Here is a 21,622-nt window from a genome sequence, read left to right on the forward strand (position 1 = left end):
AACATATTTCAGTTTAGGAAATTATATATAATCTAACTTTATAAGCAACAATAATTAAAACACTAATAAATTCACAAGTAAATCACGCAGAGAGTCCTTTTATGTAATACATTCAAAGATACAAATACTAAATAAAGATGATGATTTTATTTGGAGCCATAATCTAATGGATAAACATCTTGATACTTCCAATTGCAAACTCTTGAAGCTTCAAAGCTACACCTTCTGGCATGTGATAGACATAAACAGAACAATGAAACAAAATTAATCTAAGCCATAGAAGAAATATGAAAAACTGAATTAAGCTAATACTTTATTACCTTCTAATTAAGGAACCTCCTCTTCAATAAATTTGTCTTGACAGAGATCGTCACGTAAAGCCAATCTCCTATGGTGCCCATGTAATGGAAATAGTTACGTCTCCAAGAAGCATTGACTAATAAATTACCACAAACTCCAGCAAATCCAATTCCAAATCCAACTCCAATTCCCATATGAAACCATGACATGTCAAACCATTCTTCACCATCGTTAAAAAAACCTTCAGTACCACCCAAGTGATCTTGAGAACCATTTGGTGACTCATCTCCAACGCATGATTTGGTCAATGGAGGTCCACACAATCCATCATTGTCAATGTACATCGAAGCATCAAAACTTTGTAGTTGAGTGCTGGTGGGGATTCTTCCTGATAATTTGTTACTTGACAAATCCAAGAACGACAAAGAAGACATGCTTGCCAAGCTTGTTGGAATTACACCACAAAGCTTGTTGTGGGATAAATCTAGAGAGTCTAACTTATTCAAGTTCCCGATCTCCATAGGGATAGTACCATTCAAATCATTCCTTGAAAGGTTAAGTTGAACCAATTGAACAAGATTTGTTAACTCTTCAGGAATTTTTCCAATCAAATTATTACATGAGAGATCAATCACTCTTAATAATCCAAGAGTGCTGCTATACTCACGAAGAATACCTTTCCACATGATCGATATAATAACATCAGACCGTACAACGGCAGTCATTGTGCCAATGTCTTTCGGATCATTAAACTTGTTCTCCTTGGCCTTGGCTACCATAGAGGTGAAATTTTTTATGCATAAAGGAATATATCCAGATATAGCATTTATGGAAATGTCAAATATTCGAACAAATTGAAGATGGCATAAATTTAATGGTATAATTCTATAGAAATTATTTGATCTTATTCGAAGAAAAATCAGATTTGTGAGTCTTTCCCCAATCCAAGATGGTATATTTCCTTCTAGATTATTGGATTCGACATCAAGAACTTTAAGTTGTGTACACTTTTTTAAAGATGAAGGAAGATTTCCAGAAAAATTATTATGTCCCAAAAGCAAATGCTGAATTTTAGATAACGAACCAATTGATCTTGGAATTACTCCAGACAAATTATTGCTATCTAGTTTCAGAAAAATCAAATCCTTCATGTTCCACTGACAATCAGGGAGGCTTCCATTCAGCATATTATTGGAAATGTCAAGAAGTTGTATTAATCCTTGTATTGGGTAGCAAAGAAAAGTCTTTACATTAATGAATCTATTATTAGAAAGAAACAATGCTGTGAAATTAGATAGATATGGTGGAATAGTACCACGAAATTGATTTGAAGATAGATTTAGAAAATGCAATGTCAGAGTTTGACTGAAAAACCAATTGGGGATTTCATCATGAATTTCAGAGTTTGAAAGATCAAGTTTTGAGATATCTATTTGGGTTTTGAGCCAAGTAGGAAATTGTGGACCTGACTTGCAAGACCTCAATGATAGAACAACTAGTTGAAATGGTGGGATCCAAGTGGAATTGATCCTCAATGTTAAGGATTTATCGGATAAATCAAGAATTTTCAATTTGGAAAGATTTTGAAAGTGGACTTCAGTCACAAGCCCAGTGAAAGAGTTTGAGGAGAGATCTAAATACTTGAGTTGTTGGAGCTTTCCAATTCCTTTAGGCAGAGTACCATTAAGCTTATTATTAGAGGCATCCAACTGTCTAAGGTATGAACTAAACGTTGAAATATTGGGCAGTGGTCCTTCAAATTGGTTTGGATTCAAATCCAAAATTTCTAAATTATTAGCACAACCAATAAGTCTTCCTATAACATCACAAAGTGTTGAATTGAATTTGTTGTAGCTCAATACTAATTCCTGAAGATTACAAAGATTCCCCAATGATTTTGGTAGTTCATCTTCGAATCCATTCCCAGACAAATCCATGCGTGCGAGAGATCTCATGTTTTCGAAAGAATTTGGAAGAGGGCCTTTTATTTCATTTTCCAATAAGGTGAGATTAACTAGATTGATACTCATATTTAGCAACCAAGGAATTGTTTTAGGAGGTATGATACTGTATGAAATATCAAGATTGGTGAGAGAATTTGAAGAATTTTTGTAGGTGAAGATATGATCATCTGTTGGTGGAAATAGACAGTCAGATAATTCTAAACTTGTTAGAGATGGTGCTATTTCAATTGAATGAAGCCAATCTGTAGATTTAGTTACATTGATGTCTCTCAATGTTAAGAATCTCAGAGAAGAGAGATGAGAAAGCCATTCAAGATTAGTACTAATATAAGAAAATTCAGTACCTTCTAGATTGAGAAATTGCAACATGGTGAGGTTCCCGAGCTGGGGAGGAATGGACATAATAGGATTGTATTCAAAGGAGAGAGATATGAGTCTAGTTAAAGAACCAATAAACTCAGGAATTTTAGTAAATTCATTGGCACTAAGATACAAGTATCTCAAATGTTGCAAATCAACCAAGGAATGACCAATTTCACCACCCAATCCGTTAAAAGAAAGATCAAGACTTATAACATGATGAGTTAAGTTATCACACCTGATACCACTCCAGGTGCAACAATCTCGACTAGAGCTTGTCCACGAGGATAGAGTGTTGTCATTATCAACAAAGCGTTGCTTCAAGCTGAGAAGAGCTTGTCTCTCCTTCTCTATGCAATAATGGACTTGATCAGAATCTCCAATAGTAGCACTACTCCACACATGACTTGTGACTAGCGCCAACACAAGCACAACAACTTTGATCATATTTAGAACAAAGTAATTTAAAGTGAGATAATTATATTGGGTTAATGCAAATCTAGTTACACCATATATCACCAAATATATAGGAAACGAAAAAACACAACTCAACGAAAATAATATCACATTTTTCTTTAATTGGGAAGACTTCGAAAGTCAATATTTTATTTAGTGCTATTTTTTTATTGGCTAATGATATTTGAAAACAAATAATAACACACCCCAAAGTTGACTACATTTTTCTTTTTTGAAAAAACTTTAATTAGGTACATTCTTTTTTGTTGTTGTTGTTGTTTATAACTAATAATAATTATTATTGTTTGAATGCGTGTTTGTGGCTAATTTGATTTTTTGAGATGTTGCAGATTTATTTTATACATGATAATATGCGATACATCTGTAGAAGGGTAATTAATGATTATTTACCCAATTAAGTCTTCTGTTAGTGGAGTAGGACCAACAACACATTTAATATATATATATATATAATGTTATAAATTCTTAAAATAAATAAACAAAGCAGGTTAGGGTATTTGCGGCAAAAATATCTTATATTTTACACTTGTTATAGTTAAATACTTAATTTTTATTTTTATGGTAAAAATACTTAATGTTCAATATATCTTAAAGATAAATACCTATTTTTTTTTCTTTGCGGAAAAAATACATAAACTTGCTAAAATATTACTTTTGTCAGTACCTCCTGTGTTGGAACTGTTAAGCATGTTGACTAAGCAGATATTTATCACTTTGTAATTGGTTAATTTTATATATTTTTTAATATTTTAAACCATAAAAATGAATTACAAAGACATTTTAAATTAATAAAAATACATATTTTGAGAACAAAAATATATAAATTACAAAGTGATTCATATCTGGTGAGAAAACACTTAACAACTCCAACAGAGCATGTATTGAAAAAAGTAATGTTTTAGCAACTTTATGTATTTTTACTGCAAAGAAAACATATTAAGTATTTATCTTTAACATATATTAAACATTGATTAATTTTGCTGTAAAAATAAAAAAAAATAAGTATTTAACTATAACAAAGTAAAACATTAAGTATTTATGCCGCAAATATCATTTATGTTTATTATATACAAAAAAATTAAATTAAAAAAAAACATTAGTGTAAAAATAAAGAATAAATTTTTTGGTTTATTGTCCTGGCCAAAAAAATAAAATTTGATCTTCTCAACCAACGACATAAACTATTATGTTAATGCTAAAATTTTATTTAATGCTAAACTATACAAAATAAATATTACCGTAATATAAATTTTATTTAATGCTATTTTTGATTGGCTAATGTATAAATCTTTTAGGAGCACATCTGAATCCCCATAAGCACTAATCTGCTTGAGGCACTCATCACAACAAGATTTATGATTTTATTTTATATATATTTGGAGTTGAAAAAATGTGCTTCCATTTCATTAATTAACTTATTTTTTTATTAATTATTTCCACATCAACTTTTTATTATTTAAAATATAATTATTTTATTATTCTTTAATTTATATCAATTTTTAATTCAATTTTGGTCATATTGATAAACTTTTTTTATCATAATTGGGCTCATAGTCTTATTTTGATCTGTTTTGCACAATACATGATTTGATTAATTGCTATTTAACAATACACATGGTTTGATTAATTGTTATTTAACAAAACACAGGTCCCGTTGTGTAATTGAAGAAAAACTACTGAGGCAAAGTTTAAAATTTTCCTTTATTTATTTATAGAATTACTATTTTTATTTGGTGGTTTCTACTTTTGTTTCTTCTCTTTTATATATAATCTTATTTTGTACTTTTTTCTGCTTGATTAGAGTGTAAAATTGCATTCAAGATTTCATTTTTAGGGTTTTGAAATAACCCTCAACTACAAAGAAAACTCCATAATCACATTCATATTCACAAAATAAATATTCAATGAAAATAAATGAGTTTTTGAGAAAAAGAAAACCTAGATGGTAGATGCTGATGTCTTTTCTCCTCCTCTGCTGCTCTAGCTTCTAAAATTCGCAATCCAAACTTATATTAAAAGTTAACCCTAATCCATTTTATAGCCCATTAAAAATGACATTTAAAAATCAAAATTTAAGAAAAATTATATCGCAAGCTGCAGGCACGGGACTGTTCTGGGCAAAATACGCGCTCTGGCTGCGACTAGGAGTTTATGGTGACTGCTGCCACTACTCTTTGACTCTCAGGCCGCAGCCAATTACCATTTTTAGCACGCGTGCATTTTTCTTCATTTTTTCGTATTTCTTCAGCTGCAGCCACTGACGATATTTTAACCCAAACTTCCTCAATATAGCTTGATATTGGACGATTCAAAAAGTTATGGACAGCTAAGAAAAAGATCTAAAACTTGTATTTATTGAAATATTTTCAAAAGAGCATTAGAAAATTATCAAAATCAAGTGTGAAGTATCAGACTTGTAATTTCAAGCTTAATCATTACTTGTAAAACATTCCAAATTTATTATTTTTCACCCAAGTATCTTGGAAGCCCTAAAACACAAAGTAAACTTATTAAACATATATAAATAAATGATCTGGTGCATAATCATAAAATAATAATGTATGAAAAATAAACAAATTCGATACGGGTTGATCTAATAATTGACTCATGGCTCAATCCAATTGAGCAATAATAGTCGTGAGGTGATCCTGACTTCATAAGGCCCATTAGCCCTTCAAATGAAAGAACAAGCTCCAAGTTCAAGTCCATTGAAACACTTCATCTTTACGTGTACAACAAAGAAGTAGATGGGCCCACATGCTGATGCATTTACTTGTTTTTGGTAATAAAAATGAGTGAACAATTTTAGAAATATTAGTGAGGTTAGAATATAATTATTATACTTCTTATTCTTAATAGTGATATTGATTCTTTTTAGTGCTTCATCTTCATATCTCATTAATTATTTTGTCTCTCATCTTCTATTTTTTTTTCTAAAATTATTTAACAGTTTTTACATAAGTTCAATCACGCTTTTTTTTTTATGTAACATAGATTTTTCACTCTTTTATTTATATATATATATATAATATGTAATGAAATTAGAAGTTAGATTTAATTTAATCTAGATCAATTAATTTATACTTTTAACATATATATCTTTCAATTGTAATTGATGGTGTAGAATTAGAATTGCGATTTGAATTAATATCAACGTTGGAATAGGATTTACAATAGATCATCTCTACCTTATCAAGCTCTTTATCCGATCAATCTTTTTTTATATATCATTTTATTATTTTTTTACTCTTTTTTACATTTCACAAAATTCATCTTTTCAATTCTATATTTTCTATTTTGTATCTTTAATTTTAATAGTCTAATTTTTAGTTGTGTTTTGCTTCTTTCCGGATACGAAATATCCAGATTACTACATCAACCACTTATGACTTTATTGGGCGACATCCCTTCTCCATTAACATTTCCTTTGTATTATTTTTAACTAGGTAATTTAACCGTGCATCGTGCACAATCTTTATAATAATTGAAATTATATTTTTCAAATTATGTTAGTGTGGGGAATATATACCTTAAGTAGTTATTAACATTTTTACTGAATGACATAAAATAAATCATCACATTTTACGCTCGAAAAATAATCTTTTGTTATAAATAATTTTTTTGATTTATTTTAGATCAACAATCAATATTAAGTGAAAGACTTAAATCATGATTTGCAATGAATTTGAGTATATAATAATGTATGAAAAAAATTGAAAAAGGAAAACAATTGTTAAGAATGAATTTAAAATATGTACAATAGAAATGAAGAATTTATTTAAATAAATTGTAACTTAAGAGCTAAAAATTTAATGCAGGGAAATTAATATAGAAACTGTATCATTTTTTAGAATAAATAATTTATAGTTTTGTTTGTTGAATATAAGTCCGACCTAAAATATAAGTTAGAGACTTTTGTCTTAATATATAAATATATAGGAATTCTCTTATAGGGGCTTCACTTTAAGTCCTATCGGTAGGGCTCTCAGTGTTTACAACCCGTGAACAGTTTTCGGCGCGATTTTTTTTTTATGACCGTGTATATTGTAGCTATTTAGAGCATCCTGCAAATTTTCAGAAAATTCCGAATAGTTAACAGTACCGAAAACTAGGTTCAAACATGTTGTTGCACGCTGTTATACCCAGATTTCGAGCCATAAGGATTGTGACCTCGAAAGCTGGATTCATAATGAGTGAACTCGTAAAGTCCGGAATATGTTCGAAATCTAAACAACGAGCCTACAAAGTAGAGACGACTTCGAAGATGGTAGCCTCGAAATCCTCATGAGTTCGAAGGATAGGCCCCGAGGTGCATCTGCTCTCTGGGATGACCTCGGATCAAGAGGTCCGAGCCTGATGCGCGTACGAGCTCGAAGCCATGTGGCCTCGGGAAATGTCATAGCTCGAAAGTCAGTAAGAAACCTGGGAGAATATGGTCTTGGTGATATAGGATAATAACTTTGAATATCCTAATGAGTCATCAGTAGCAAGACGCGGTCTACATTTATTACTGAAAATCTCCTACAATCAGGGGATATTATTTGATTAGTTATACGCCCCCTGGTCTTCAGGGGACGTTTCCTTTTACATCGGATTGCAGGCATTTAATGCCATTTAATCTATTTGCAAATATAGAGTAACTACCCGAAATATGTGGGATAGTATTCTGCAATCTTCTCTATAAATAGAGAAGTCATGTACCATTGTAAATGACTGAATTTTTGTGATCTTGAGGAAAACTCTGGAAAATTCATCCTTGAAGGATTTTCAGAGATATTCTTAAGTCTTAATAAGAAAGACTCGTGGACTAGGCAGATTTAACTGCTGAACCACGTAAAAAATCATGTTTGTATTATCATATTTTTATTGGTCATTACTGATTATTGTTTACATGCTCTTCTTTCACTGTTGACAAAAAATGGCGTCAATAGTTTGGTGCTTTCATTGAGAGCCTTAAGCATTCATTCCTGAAAAATTCATGGCCACTAATAATCAGAATACACCTGAAGAGAATTATCCAAGACGTCCTGGGAAACAGCCGATGGAAAACCCAGATGTCGAAGAAAGGAGTGGATCCTCCGATTCTAGGGGACCACCTCCTCCACCAAGAGATGAGGATATGTACTACAATCCTGAGCGATATGTTCCTATAGTGGAACTCAAGAACCGGCAACTGAAGCAGCAGTTGGCGGAGGCCAACAAACGGAATGAGGAGTTGGCAAGGATAGCCGCGGAGGCGCAGGTGGCTCAGCCCCCGCCTCCGCGTGAAAACCAAGCCCCTCCTCTAAGGGACGTACATGTTCCTCCCCGTAGACCCCGTGGGCGTCCACGGAAAGATGATACCACAAGGAGGCCAGCTCAACCTCCGGCACCCGCAGATCCATTCGCTCCACCTAGGCCCCAGAGGAGTACTCGGGCTCGGGCCCCGGTCAATCCACCTGTGGAAGCACTTGGGGGAACTGAGAACAACCGAGCCCCTGGGCATGCACCACACGCAACCAACCCATCTCGGGCAAACTCCGGACCATCTAGGCCGCGAAATGGGTGGCAGCCACCGTTGCCCATACGGTTCCCGCCATCACCAATAAGATATTCTTTGCCCCCTCGCAGGAATGCTCAACCAATTCGAGATCAGGGAGAAAGGCGTGCGAGAGAGAAACAAGGAAACGGGGAGACTTTCCAGGAATGGAGAGGCGCCCCATCAGAAAAAAGTCAAACATCCTGGTCTCGCACGGCGGAGACGAGGCGGCATGGAAGAAATCCATCTCGAAATAACTATGCGACGAGTTTTACCAGCAACGATTCTGGAGACACCAGGTCGGTCAGCAAGCATGGCTGAGGTCGTAAGGATAATGGAAGCCGCAGAAATCGCCCCGACTTGCGAAAACACCTGAATCAGAGTCGGGGTAATATTGACCCGATAAATCCGGACCTGAGGGATCGCTTGAATAGACGTAAAGATCCTTTACGGAGACACGAGCTTGGAATTGTGATCGACGACAACCGATTCCAAACTTTTCCTCTCGCGGACCCAGTCCAAGAGAGAATAGATCAGCTGGAAAAGGCATTCAGGCTTTTGAAAAACGAGCAAGAGCATGATCGATATGAAGATTCTGATGAGGAGCTTGAACCGTTTGCTCCCCATATTTCCAACACTCCATTTCCACAAGGGTTTCAGATCCCTCACGTCCCGACGTTCGAGGGAAAGACCGACCCATATAGTCATCTGAGTACGTTCAACACCATAATGAGAGCCAGTAACGTGGGTTACGAGCTCAGATGCATGTTATTTCCAGCGTCATTGACAGGACCAGCTAAAAGTTGGTTCGAAAAATATAAAAGACATTCAATAACCTCTTGGGAGCAGCTGTCTAAGGACTTCAAAAAGCAGTTCAAATCCATGATGGGGGTTCGATCTGAGGAGTCAACCCTAACTAATGTTCGGCAACAACCAGACGAAACATTAAAAAGTTATCTTACAAGGTTTAACTTGGAAGTCGCCCGCTCGGAACGTGGATGACAGTGGACACTTAATGGCTGTCCAGGATAGAGTAATGCCAGGAAGGGCCCTCTGGGATGATATGCAAAGAAAACTGGTGAGGTCCCTGACCGAGTTTAATAGACGAGCGCAGAGGTTGGTCAATGTAGAGGAAGCGAGGTCGACACTTAATGTGACTTCCCAGCCCGAAACTACAACGATAAACGTAAACTCTGCCTCAACCTCGGCGGACCCAGTAGCTTCAAAGCCTGCTGTGGAAAACCCTTCCAAGAGAAAAAAGAACGAAGGAAGTAACCCCGAGGCCGAAGGAGGGAAGAAAAATAAGGGGGAGAGATATTTCTCCGTGTATAGAGTGTACACCGAGCTCAACGAGTCTCGGGAGAACATATACCTGGCTAATGAAAACCAGGTCCCCTTTAGGCGTCCGGACCCGATGAGAAATCAAAAGTCCAAGAGGGATGCAAGCAAGTATTGCCGATTTCACAGAGACACCGGGCATACTACTGATGAATGTCGACAGCTGAAAGACGAGATCGAAGGATCGATCTCGAGAGATTACTTTAGACAATATGTCAAGAACCAGAGTACTAATCATGCGTCCGCGAACCAGAGAGTTGCCGCATCGCAGCCCGTACCAAACAATAATTCCCGAACTCGGGAAGAGGATAGGCCCCCGCCGATTGATGGAGAGGATGTGATAACCATCTCGGGAGGGCCTCATCCCGCAGGAACGGGCATAAATGCCCAAAAGAGATATGTTAACGAGCTGAAGACCGGGGACAGGTCTCCCTACGAACCCGAACCTAGAGCTCCAAAAAGTCAGAGGATTAAATCCCAACCAATTACTTTACTGAGGAAGACGCGTCCCATGTTCAGTTTCCTCACCATGATCCGTTGGTCATCACTCTCCAGCTGGCAAATAAGAGGGTCCATCGAATTCTTATAGACAATGGGAGCTCAGTTAACATCCTCTATAAAGCAACCCTCGAGAAGATGGGACTCTCCCTTCGTGACCTGAAAGCATGTGCAACTACTTTATACAACTTTTCAGGAGAAGGAACCGCCTGCATGGGCTTCATCGAGCTCCCCGTAACCTTAGGAGACTATCCAGTCTCGACAACTAAGATGATGGAATTCGTGGTAGTGGATCTACCTTCAGCCTACAATGTTCTGCTCGGGAGACCTGCCCTGGTCGGGCTGGGGGCAGTCTCATCAGTAAGGCATCTGGCCCTTAAGTTCCCGACCCCTAGCGGCGTCGGGACATTAAAGGGAGATCAATTAGCTGGGAGGAAGTGCTACATCATCTCCTTGAGAGGAAAGAAACAGACGAGCGCACAAGCACTCGTCATTGTTCAAAATAAAGACGGGACGGTCTTAGAGATCGATGAAGAAATCGATCCAAGGGTTGAGGAGAAAGCTGACCTCGAACCCTTAGAAGAGCTCGAAGAAATTCCGCTCGAGGAAACCAACCCGTCAAAAAAAGTGAAGGTTGGAAAATACCTCCAAGATGAGATAAAATAGCAACTAATTTTCTTTTTGAGGAAGAACCAGGATGTCTTCGCGTGGTCACACTCGGACATGGTGGGAATAAGTCCGAATATAGCTAGCCATGCGTTGAATATAGACAAAAGCTTCCCTCCGAAGCAACAAAAGCGAAGACAACTGGACGAAGATAGAAAGAAGGCATTAAAGGAGGAGGTTGACAGGTTGAAGGCAAACCGATTCATTAGGGATGCCTTCTACCCTGACTGGGTAGCCAATCCGGTGTTAGTCCCAAAACCCAATGGGACGTGGCAGACCTGTATTGACTATTCAGACCTCAACAAAGCTTGCCCGAAAGACTATTTTCCGTTACCAAGGATTGACCAGCTCGTGGATGCCACAGCGGGGCATGGCCTGATGTCCTTCATGGATACCTATTCTGGATATGTAGAGTCCAAGAACTTTACTTAGCTAATTGTTCAGTAGTATTATAGTATGTTTAGTATTATCTTTGTTACTGTGGATTTTTGGTTCAGACTGGGAATTATTTGGACACTCATAGTAGTACTTATAGATTTTCTAAGTTTAATCTATAGTTTAAGAATATTAAGTATAACCTAAGGTTTGATTAATGTGACTGATATTAAGGATTATATTTATTATATTATAAGGTTTAGACATCAACCAATAGGATTTTAAGCACATGTTATGAATGGTGATTAAGGATTAAGTATTTTTGAGGATTACATTTAATAAGGAGTAAATTTTGAATGTTATAGGGTCAGTCAGCAGCTTTGAATACGTTGAGGGCTTAGTCAAGGCTGTTTACTCCATTCAAACTTAGCTAAAAATGTGTAATTTCGTGTTTAATTATTCAGCGTGTGCCGATATATCGCAGCTATAGGGGGCGATATATCGCAGCACGTAGATACGGAAAACACGAGACGATGCACGGTCGCCTCGGGCATACTAGCCCAGGCGATATATCGCCTACAGGGGGCGATATATCGCCTCCTCCAGCATAAATTCAAACACTTTTGAATTCTTTTCCTTTCAGCCATTCAAACTCCTCCATAAGTCCAGCATCTTTTGAACGAGTCTTCAGCCTCTGCTGAACGATTATTCAAATGATTTTCACCTAAAAAGCCATTATTTTTATTCAAGTAAAATCAAGATACTTTCATTCCCAAACTCTATAAATAGGACCTAGTACCCAGCCATTTTTCACCTTTTGCTCTAAGTTCAGAAGCTGCTAGTGTTAAGTGAGTGTAAGAGTGTAAACACCTGGTTTGGGAAAATCATAAGCTTAAACATCATAAGCTTATCAAACACTTTGGGAAGTGAGGTTCTATAGTATTTCGGTTAAGGAGTAGATTGGTCTTTCAAGTCTTTGAGGTAACCAAAACTCTAGTTCATTTCTGTATTATGTTATTTTCTTTCTCATAGTCTTCTACTCAATCTCTAACCTTAATCTTCATTTTGGTTAGGGAATCTAAGTTCTTGAGCACATAAGTTTCGGTAAGCATGTTTCTCAAATGGTTTAGTCTTTCCATCCCTTTCATTTCATCTCCTTTCTTCTTTAGACTCACTCTTTCTTATGGTTTTAGGGGTGTTCCAAAAAGTCCCAACTCAATCCACACATCCTGGTAACTTTGGTAAGGAAAATAGGCTAGAATCAATATGTTATATGCTTATGATATCTTATGTTTTATGTTATTAAATGTGTTATGAATATGTATGTTTGTAGACTTGGGCTTATGCCCTATTTGACTAACAAGACCCCAAAAAGATTATGGGCATATGCCTACTTAGCTAGTAGGACCCCACTAATCTCATGGGCATAAGCTTGTTTAGTCTATGGGACCCCAAGTAATAATGGTCATTATAATAAGTGTATGTATTAAGTGTTATGATATGTCTTTACGTTTATTATGAGGTTTATGTTTATGACTATGTGTTAGATTTTCCTTGCTGGGCATTAGGCTCATTCCTTTCTGTTTTATGTGCAGGAAAATAAGCTTTAGAGGCGGTAAGATTCGTGACGCTTAGAGGATGTGTATCGATGGTGAATGGAGTCAAGGGGCCGAGCGTTATTCGATTCGAGGATGTAGTCTTGTTTATGTTTTTTATGGTTTTAAATGTATTTTCCGCATTTTCTATGTAACTCTTTTTACTTTAAGTTATTTTTGTTTTAAAAACAATGGGTACCCATATCCTACTTATTTTTATGGAAGTAACCTTTGTTTCTACAAGTTTATAATAAATTATGGTATTTTCGCAAATGTATGTTTTAGTAAGAATTTGTATGCATAGTTCGATAATGGTCCAAGAGTCTAGATTAGTGGGTCATTACAGGATATAACCAGATTCCCATGCATGCCCCCGACCAAGAACATATGAGCTTCATAACGGATAAGGGGCTATACTGTTACAATGTCATGCCATTCGGGCTCAAAAATGCTGGGGCCACATACCAACGGCTCGTGAACATGATGTTTACAGATCAGATAGGCAACAACATGGAGGTTTATGTTGACGACATGCTTGTCAAATCTCAACTTAACGATAACCATGTTGATGACCTTGAAGAGTGCTTTGGCATGCTCCGAAAGTATAGCATGAAACTGAATCCTCAGAAATGCACTTTCGGGGTATCCTCAGGAAAATTCTTGGGCTTTATCGTAAACACTCGTGGAATAGAAGCTAACCTCGACAAGATCAAGGCCCTGATTGACATGCCCTCACCTCGAAGACACAAGGATGTCCAAAGTTTGACCGGCAGGATGGCGGCCCTAAGTAGGTTTGTTTTGAAATCTACGGACCGTTGTCTCCCGTTTTTTAACCTTTTGAGAGATGGAAAGAAATTTGAATGGACAGAGGAGTGCGAGCTGGCATTCCAGGAACTTAAAAAGCACCTCGCAGAGCCCCCTGTCTTATCAAAACCTGAAACGGGAGAAATACTGTACCTATACCTTTCCACCACCGAACACGCAATAAGCGCAGTACTCGTTCGAGAAGAAGATAAGGTACAAAAACTCGTTTACTACATCAGTAAAAGATTACTGGGGGCAGAGTCGAGATACCCCCTGTGCAATGCCCTGGCTACCCCAGAACATTTACGGTGAACGGTGGACCGGAAATTTGACTCGCTACCCGAGTCCTTTGGTCAAAAACGTGCTCTAAGTGTAATTAATAGGTTAAGGCATGAAACCAATAAAAAGGAAATGGAGATTTTCATTAAAAACTGCTCTGCAGAGCTAAACAAAACATTTACAAGTGGTTCTCAGTTCAAAATGGTCATTACAGTTTTAAATTTACAATCCCGCCGACCTAAGCGGCAAAAATTAGGGTAAACCCCCTAGTTCCTCTGAGAACTCCTTGGCCGTGGTGGTCAAGCGGCCGCATATGTACACATCACCACATCAGCTCTCCACTCAAGGCTAGGTGAGATTTTCTTTCCCTTTACCTGCACCACGTAGCACCCATGAGCCAAAGCCCAGCAAGAAAACATAATACTTTTCATAAACGTTATCAAATGATTATCATTATAATCACACTGAACATAAAACTTTCAAACCGAAGAGTGAACAACACATGGTTCAAGAGGGAGAGTGGCTGCTAGGTAAGCCACTAGCCTCCAAGTGCTTATCTCAATCATCGACCCTCACGGTCGGTCTGGCATTAATGCTCTTTGAGTCATTCAATGCCGAAAGTCATTCAATACTGATGGTCGATTAGATCTAATCTCCGTTGGCTTGCGTGATCCACGCTAAGGTCGTTCTGACTAATAAATCAGCACTATGTGACCAGTGTCCAGTATCACTGCCGAACTTGACTAATAAGTCACAGCTTCACAGCTGATACTAACATCTTTGCCAATTCTGACTAACGAGTCAGTGCAACATGACCAGTGCCCAGTACCACTGCCGAACCTGACTAATAAGTCACAGCTTCACAGTTGATACTAGCACCTTTGCCAAACCTGGCTAATAAGTCAGTACCATGCACAAGTGAGCAACATATTCCCAACATTCTATATTCAATCCATGTCCATATTACACAACCAACATGCCTCACGATTATCCATGCATGTCATACTTGGGGTGCAGTTTTCTTACCTCTGGTTCGAGCTAGAATGAATACAAGAACAACCCCGAGAACGATCAACCTTTTGGTCCTTTAGCGGTTACCTGGTCATAACCAATTATGGGATTCCATCAATAAATTGAACAATAAAAGGTTCCTAAACCAAAACCTAACCTTCAGGACATCAAACACTACTCAACCGGGTAGTAGGTTCAACCCCGAGGCCTAAGGTTTGAATCCCCATGCTTAAAACACTATTCTGGCCAAATTTGCCTTGATGGGCCGCGGCTCACCCTCCTGACAGAGGCGTTTCCACCTCTGAAGCCATCTCAGGCCGCGACTCATTATGCTAAATAACCCAGAATTCAACACGCACCAGCAAGCATCCTCATGCGTTCATCCCTAGAACCAGCCCTTCAAATCAACTCAAAACCTCTTCCAAACACCCATTTAAACCTCCAAACATCACCCATAACTCCCCCCCATCATAACCCAACCTAAACATCACAAAACTCCACTTGATTCCAACTTTCCACACCAAAATCTAGAGCTGAAATCTTAAAACGAAAACAGAGTACAACCATAAAATAATGGATAAAACTCACCTCAAATTCAGAACCAAACCCTCTTCAATGGCTGAACTAAGTCTACAACCTTAGCCCCTTGATCTCCTAGCTTAATTCCACCCTTTGAGCTCAAAACTCCAAAGAAGAAAGTGAGGGATAAGAACGTACGGGAAGGAGAAGGAAACGTCTCTGTTTTTGCTCTGTTCTATTCTGTTTCTACAGCCATCTAAACCTCACATATATCCTAGCCAAATGACCTAAATGCCCCTAGGTCATTTTAAGGCTTCTAAAACCAACTCAAGGGTAATTTTGGCACTTTACACCTATACTGTTAATCATAATTAACGCTTCCCAATTCCCGCTAATCTCAATATCCTCAAACACTAATATTTCACATCCCGTTACCCTTTAATGCCCGGTAACACTCTAATCATTAAAACACCCCGAGACTCACCCCGAGCCTCGAGCTTAAGCCTGTTATGACCAAACCGATAATTAACATTCCTTGATCGTCTCATGCCAAATGGCTCAAACAAACCCACATCATAATGTGGTCTCAAGATATATCACCAACATGCGTACAAATAATCAATTTACCCTCAACGAGCCAAATTACCATCACACCCCTGTAATAAGAAATATGGACTCACATGCATGCATTTCACATCATATCATAATATAATCAGCATATACATGCATTTTATCAATTAATAACATAATTAAGCAAGTATGGTCCTCCCGGCCTACTGTTCACACCGTTAAACACAACAGAGAATTCGGGGCATTACACCCTGATGGAGAAGCTAGCGCTTAGTCTAATTCATTGTGTTGACTGATCAACCACTTCGACAAGTCTTGTCCAAACCAGAGGCTTCAGGTTGACTTCTTAAATGGGCGATTGAGCTCGGGCAGTTCGAGATCACCTACCACCCGAGGACGACCATTAAGGCGCAGGCGTTGGCAGAATTTATAGTGGAATGTACTGGTATGCCCAACGACGAAGTCATAACCCCGACCCACGAGCTGTGGAAACTATACGTCGATGGCTCATCCAATGAAAATGGATCGGGGGCAGGAATCATTTTGATTACCCCCGCAGGGAGCAGATTTCATTCTGCCTTGAGATTTAACTTCAAGGCGTCGAATAATGAAGCTGAATACGAGGCTTTCCTGGTAAGGCTTCGTATAGCCAAGGAGCTAAAAGCTAAAGCAATACATTGCCACAACGATTCCCAGCTCGTTGTTAACCAAATCCTAGGAGAATACCAGGCTTGTGGCACGAGAATGGCGGCTTATTTGGAGAAGGCAAAATCCACATTGGAGTGTTTCGAATTTTATACAATCGAACAGGTTCCCCGAGAACGGAACTCAAATGCAGATGCTTTAGCTCGGCTCGCTACCTCCGCTGAGAATGATGAACTGAATGTTGTCCCCATAGAACACCTCTCGGTACCTAGCATTAACGAGCCGGAGGAGGAATATGTATGTATGATTGAGTCCGAGCCAACATGGATGACCCCGATAGTGGAATATCTCGAGACCGACGTCCTTCCAAAAGACCGGAACCAAGCTTGAAAGTTAATGTATCAGCTTCCCCGATATACCATGATGGACTGAAAGCTGTACAGAAGGGGGTATTCCATGCCATTACTACGGTGCGTAACTCCACCCGAAGCCAAGAGGATCATCGAAGAAATTCACGAAGGGTTCTGTGGAGACCATACTGGGGGGCATAGCCTATCCAAAAAAATCATACGCCAAGGATATTTTTGGCCCACCATTAAGTCAGATTCTTTCGAATATGTAAAGAAATGCGACAAATGCCAGAGATTCGCCACGATTCCTTGAGCTCCACCAACTGAGCTGACCATGTTGACATCCCCATGGCCATTCGCGGTATGGGGAATCGACCTCATTGGCTCTCTCCCAACTTGCAAAGGTAGTGTAAAATATGCTATGGTCGCGGTGGATTACTTCACAAAGTGGACGGAAGCTGAACCGTTGGCAACCATAACTTCCAAAAAAGTCCTTGACTTCGTAGTAAAGAAAATTCTATGCTGATATGGGGCGCCGAGAAAGATTGTGTCCGACAACAGGACCCAGTTCGATAGCGACTTGTTTACCAACTTTTGTGAAAAGAATGGAATAATAAAGAGTTTTTCGTCAGTGGCTCATCCTCAGGCGAATGGCCAGGTCGAGGCTGTAAACAAAACTCTCAAGAGTTCATTAAAGAAAAAGTTGGAGGAAGCAAAGGGACGTTGGGCCGAAGAATTGCCCCAAGTCCTATGGGGTTATAGGACCACTGCTCGAACTTCAACGGGACATACCCCATTCTCTCTAACATACGAATGTGAGGCTATGTTGCCTATTGAGGTCAAAATTCCAACAGTTTGAACACAAATTTACGACCAAGACTCGAACCACACTCATCTCGAAGAAACCTTAGACTTGATTGAAGAAAAAAGAAACGAGGCTCAGCTAAGGAACGCTGCCTACCAGCAGCAAGCTACCAGGTATTTCAACAAGAGGGTTCGAGATCGAAAATTCGGTGTGGGAGATCTGGTGTTAAGACGCGTATTCTTGGCGACACGAGATCCAGCAGCTGGTGTACTCGGACCGAATTGGGAAGGACCATACCAGATAGAGTCAGTCATCCGATCCGATGTGTACAAACTTGCGAGATTGGACGGGAGCCTGGTACTGCGAGCATGGAATGACGAACACCTTAGACCTTACTATCAGTAGTATAGGAAGTGTGTTGCTTGTAACCATGATTGATTATCTTTACTAATTTGTCTATTTTCGAATTCTATTGAATAAGGATCTATTTCGTTCAATATGTTATCTTTTTATTTTTGCAATCTCTCTTAATTTAATAACCTATGGTCACACTCATAGGATATTAAGGGGGCATCATTGGTACATATACCATCAGCTTAAAAAATAAAATAACATACACGTAATACATACAAGTGTTTGGAAACAACCAAATGCGCGAGCTTAGATAGTTTGGACGCAACCAAATTGTCAAAAACATACAAGTGTTTGGAAACAACCAAATGTGCAAGCTTAGATAGTTTGGACGCAACCAAATTGTCAAAAACATATAAGTGTATGGATTACAAACCAGATACGACCTTAATAGGTTTGGAACAAACCAGCTAAAACTAATCGATGAGTTGGAATTTAAACCTACTTCAAGATAAGTCAAGATCGAGGCTGGAATATCTTATGGGAAAATAGTTTCGAACTCATAACTTCGGAGAAATAACTGAGGACGAGGAAAAGTAACTAAGCAATAGGATATAACTAGACCATTTATATATTACACACCATACAAGTACTTTCGAGTTCATGGTTAAAGTAATGTCCGACCTTGATAAATAACGAGATCGGAAGCGGATAATTCGAGCAAACGATGCATGAATGCGTCGAGTTTCGAGCCTAAATCCAAACTATGTTTGTATGAATAAATAAACATAAACGATTCATTAATATAAAATGTGCAAAATATTTCGAGATAAGAAATGTAAAACATATGTATTAATATAAAAAGAAATTGTATCAGCCCTACGGGCATAAATTAAAGTGATTACAAAAAATAAGGGGACACAGCCCCAAGATAGGATTTCCCCCGAAATCAGATTGAAGAAGAAGCACCCTCCTTGGCCTTCTCAGCATCAGCAACATTGGACCCCTCAGGACGAATAGCATGAATATCCTTTTGAGCTCCCTCAGAGGCGGCCTCCCGAGCAGCCTCTTCCGCCTCAAGCCGAGCATTCCACTTATCTAGGAGCTTCGCCTCGAGAGGGCCTAAGAAGCTGGTATCCAGGTCTTCGTTGTTGGCCTACATTCTGTACATGGCCGAATCAACCGCCTGGTCCTTCTTCTCTTTATACTCAGCAAGGAGACGAGCCTTTTCACCCTCAATAATATCAAAGGTGGCGGCCTTTTCCTCTTCGAGCTTTTTGTTGTCCTCCTGGAGCCGAGCGTTCTCCTTCTCAAGTTCTGCGAGCTTGGAATTCTCCTTCTCAAGCTCCTCGAGCCTAGCTTTCAGCTTCCCAAGCTCGGATGCCTTGGCCTCAAGCTCCTTAGCTCCTACATCAAGCTTTGCATTTGCTGCCTTCAGGTCATCACTTGCTTTGAGGTGGAGATCCTTCGCCTCCTGAGCATAAGACTTGCTCGAATGGATCTCATTGTTCAACTTATAGTTGAGCTGGGCAGTAAAGGCAAGAGACTGACAAAAGAAGAAATCGTCATTAGCGCCAGGTCTGTGTTATTATAACTAAGAAGTAGAAGAAAACTTACCGCGGCAGCGAGCTCGATACTCTTCTCATAGAGGGTAGTGCAGTCTCGGGCATTGTTCAAGTATTGCCATTGAGGAGCTTCGAGACTGCTAAAGCTCTGGCCGATTCGGGACATAACATCCGAGACCAGCGTAGACCCATGGGACCCAGCGGCATTCTCAATCACATACGCGTTCATGTGGGTAGAAACTGACAACTTCTGAGTTCGAGAAGCAGAAGGCTTTCTAGGAGGTGGACTGAGTGTCGGCCGAACCACTACAGGAAGTTGGGGCCCGGTCATGATAGAGGCATCAATCTGTGAAGTCGGTGCCACGGTGGAGGCACCGACCTGCGAAGACGGCACCGTGACGGAACTGGTAACAGGCGGAGTCGGGGGAGGAGGTGTCTTCTCGGTCCTCTTGGGGACTTTGGCAGGCTGGTCCATCTTTCGCGACCCCGCCCTGGGATGCTTGCTCCTTTTGGCGCCACCACTCTCGATGATGTTGTCGAGGTCGGAGTCCATTTTGCCTGCACAGTCACACCACAATGTGAATCATAAAAAAAAAAGGGAATAATATATAAGCAGTGATAGAAGAAACCTAACTGGAACTCTCCCCCGAACTAGAGCTCGGGGACCATGAAATTCCCCCATCTTCAGAAGAGGCGGGGGGAGTACCTTCCCTATAGGTGGGCGTCAACCTCGAAAGGTCCCTATAATCATTGGTCCCATATTGGACAGCTATCCCATTCCACACCTTGTTTGAACTGTACATGGTGTCATACTTCCCGAGCCAACTATCAAACCTATACACTCGATCGTCTACCCAAGTCCATATGTAGAAGTGGTATCTATCATATGGACATGAAACTAACCTATCGGGTTTATGCTTTAATAAGGTGGGGGACCACATTCTCGAGGTAAGGATGACTTTACCTTCTTCACTCGAGTCTAAACTTGAGGCTTCTTCATTAGCCTCATTCCCCGATGTTGGACTCCTTTGGCGAGCTGGAGGTGGAGGCCTCACCTCTCTCCTCGGGGGGAGGATGCCTGTGGGCAAAGGCACCTGCTCCCAATGATCATACTTCTTGTTGGACCAGTCCGAGGTGGACTGGCCATCTCCTAAAAGCCCACAGGCTCGGAGTTTACTCTCATGTAAGAGGTACGAGAGAGACCTCCGGCCGTAAGGGAGTTGGAGCACGGTCTCTCTATGCTCCTTCATCGTGACTTCGGGGGTAGGATGGTGAAAATTGTCTGGAAAATAAGACACATTTTAACTAAGTGCAAGCCTACAAACCAAAGCCCGAGCACAGAGATAAAGAAAGTTGGAATACTTACGAATCCGTCTGAATGAGTAGCATCGAGACGGGGACAAGCCATCTGTCCAGAAGAAGGCTTTCTTAAAGTCTGGAGGATGGTTAGGGAGGTCCTCGAAGACTTTTTTCTCTTTGGGATAGCTCGAGAGATAGTAGAAGCCGTCTCCTCCTCGAGCTCGGGAGGGGTTGCTTTTCAGACAAAAGAGATATAAAATCTCCTGTGGTGAAGGTCCTTCCCACTTCAGCTCATGGTATAACGACCTTAGGGCTGACAGGACCCTGTAAGAA

The 21,622-nt window shown here is 39.5% G+C and overlaps 1 protein-coding gene across 1 annotated transcript; it reads right to left on the reverse strand.

Moving 5' to 3' along the window:
• Nucleotides 1-78: 78 nt before the first annotated feature.
• On the reverse strand, nucleotides 79-20,543 carry LOC133784660 (receptor-like protein EIX1). The gene is made up of 3 exons (XM_062223949.1): nucleotides 20,212-20,543; nucleotides 321-3,123; nucleotides 79-225 (listed from the first exon to the last, which is right to left on the reverse strand). Exons 1-2 carry the CDS (start codon nucleotides 20,541-20,543, stop codon nucleotides 324-326), a joined length of 3,132 nt encoding a protein of 1,043 aa, XP_062079933.1. The 3' UTR covers nucleotides 79-225; nucleotides 321-323.
• Nucleotides 20,544-21,622: the final 1,079 nt, after the last annotated feature.

Source organism: Humulus lupulus, chromosome 6 (assembly GCF_963169125.1).
Source record: "Humulus lupulus chromosome 6, drHumLupu1.1, whole genome shotgun sequence".
Lineage (NCBI taxonomy): Eukaryota > Viridiplantae > Streptophyta > Magnoliopsida > Rosales > Cannabaceae > Humulus > Humulus lupulus.

What these genes read in the sequence shown, in the direction of transcription:
- LOC133784660 (XM_062223949.1), bottom strand. Translation starts at nt 20,543, where the DNA reads ATGGACTCCGACCTCGACAACATCATCGAGAGTGGTGGCGCCAAAAGG. An exon ending in GTTTCTACCCACATGAACGC is followed by an intron (nt 3,124 to 20,211) that starts GTATGTGATTGA and finishes TGGTGTAACTAG; the next exon opens with ATTTGCATTAACCCAATATA.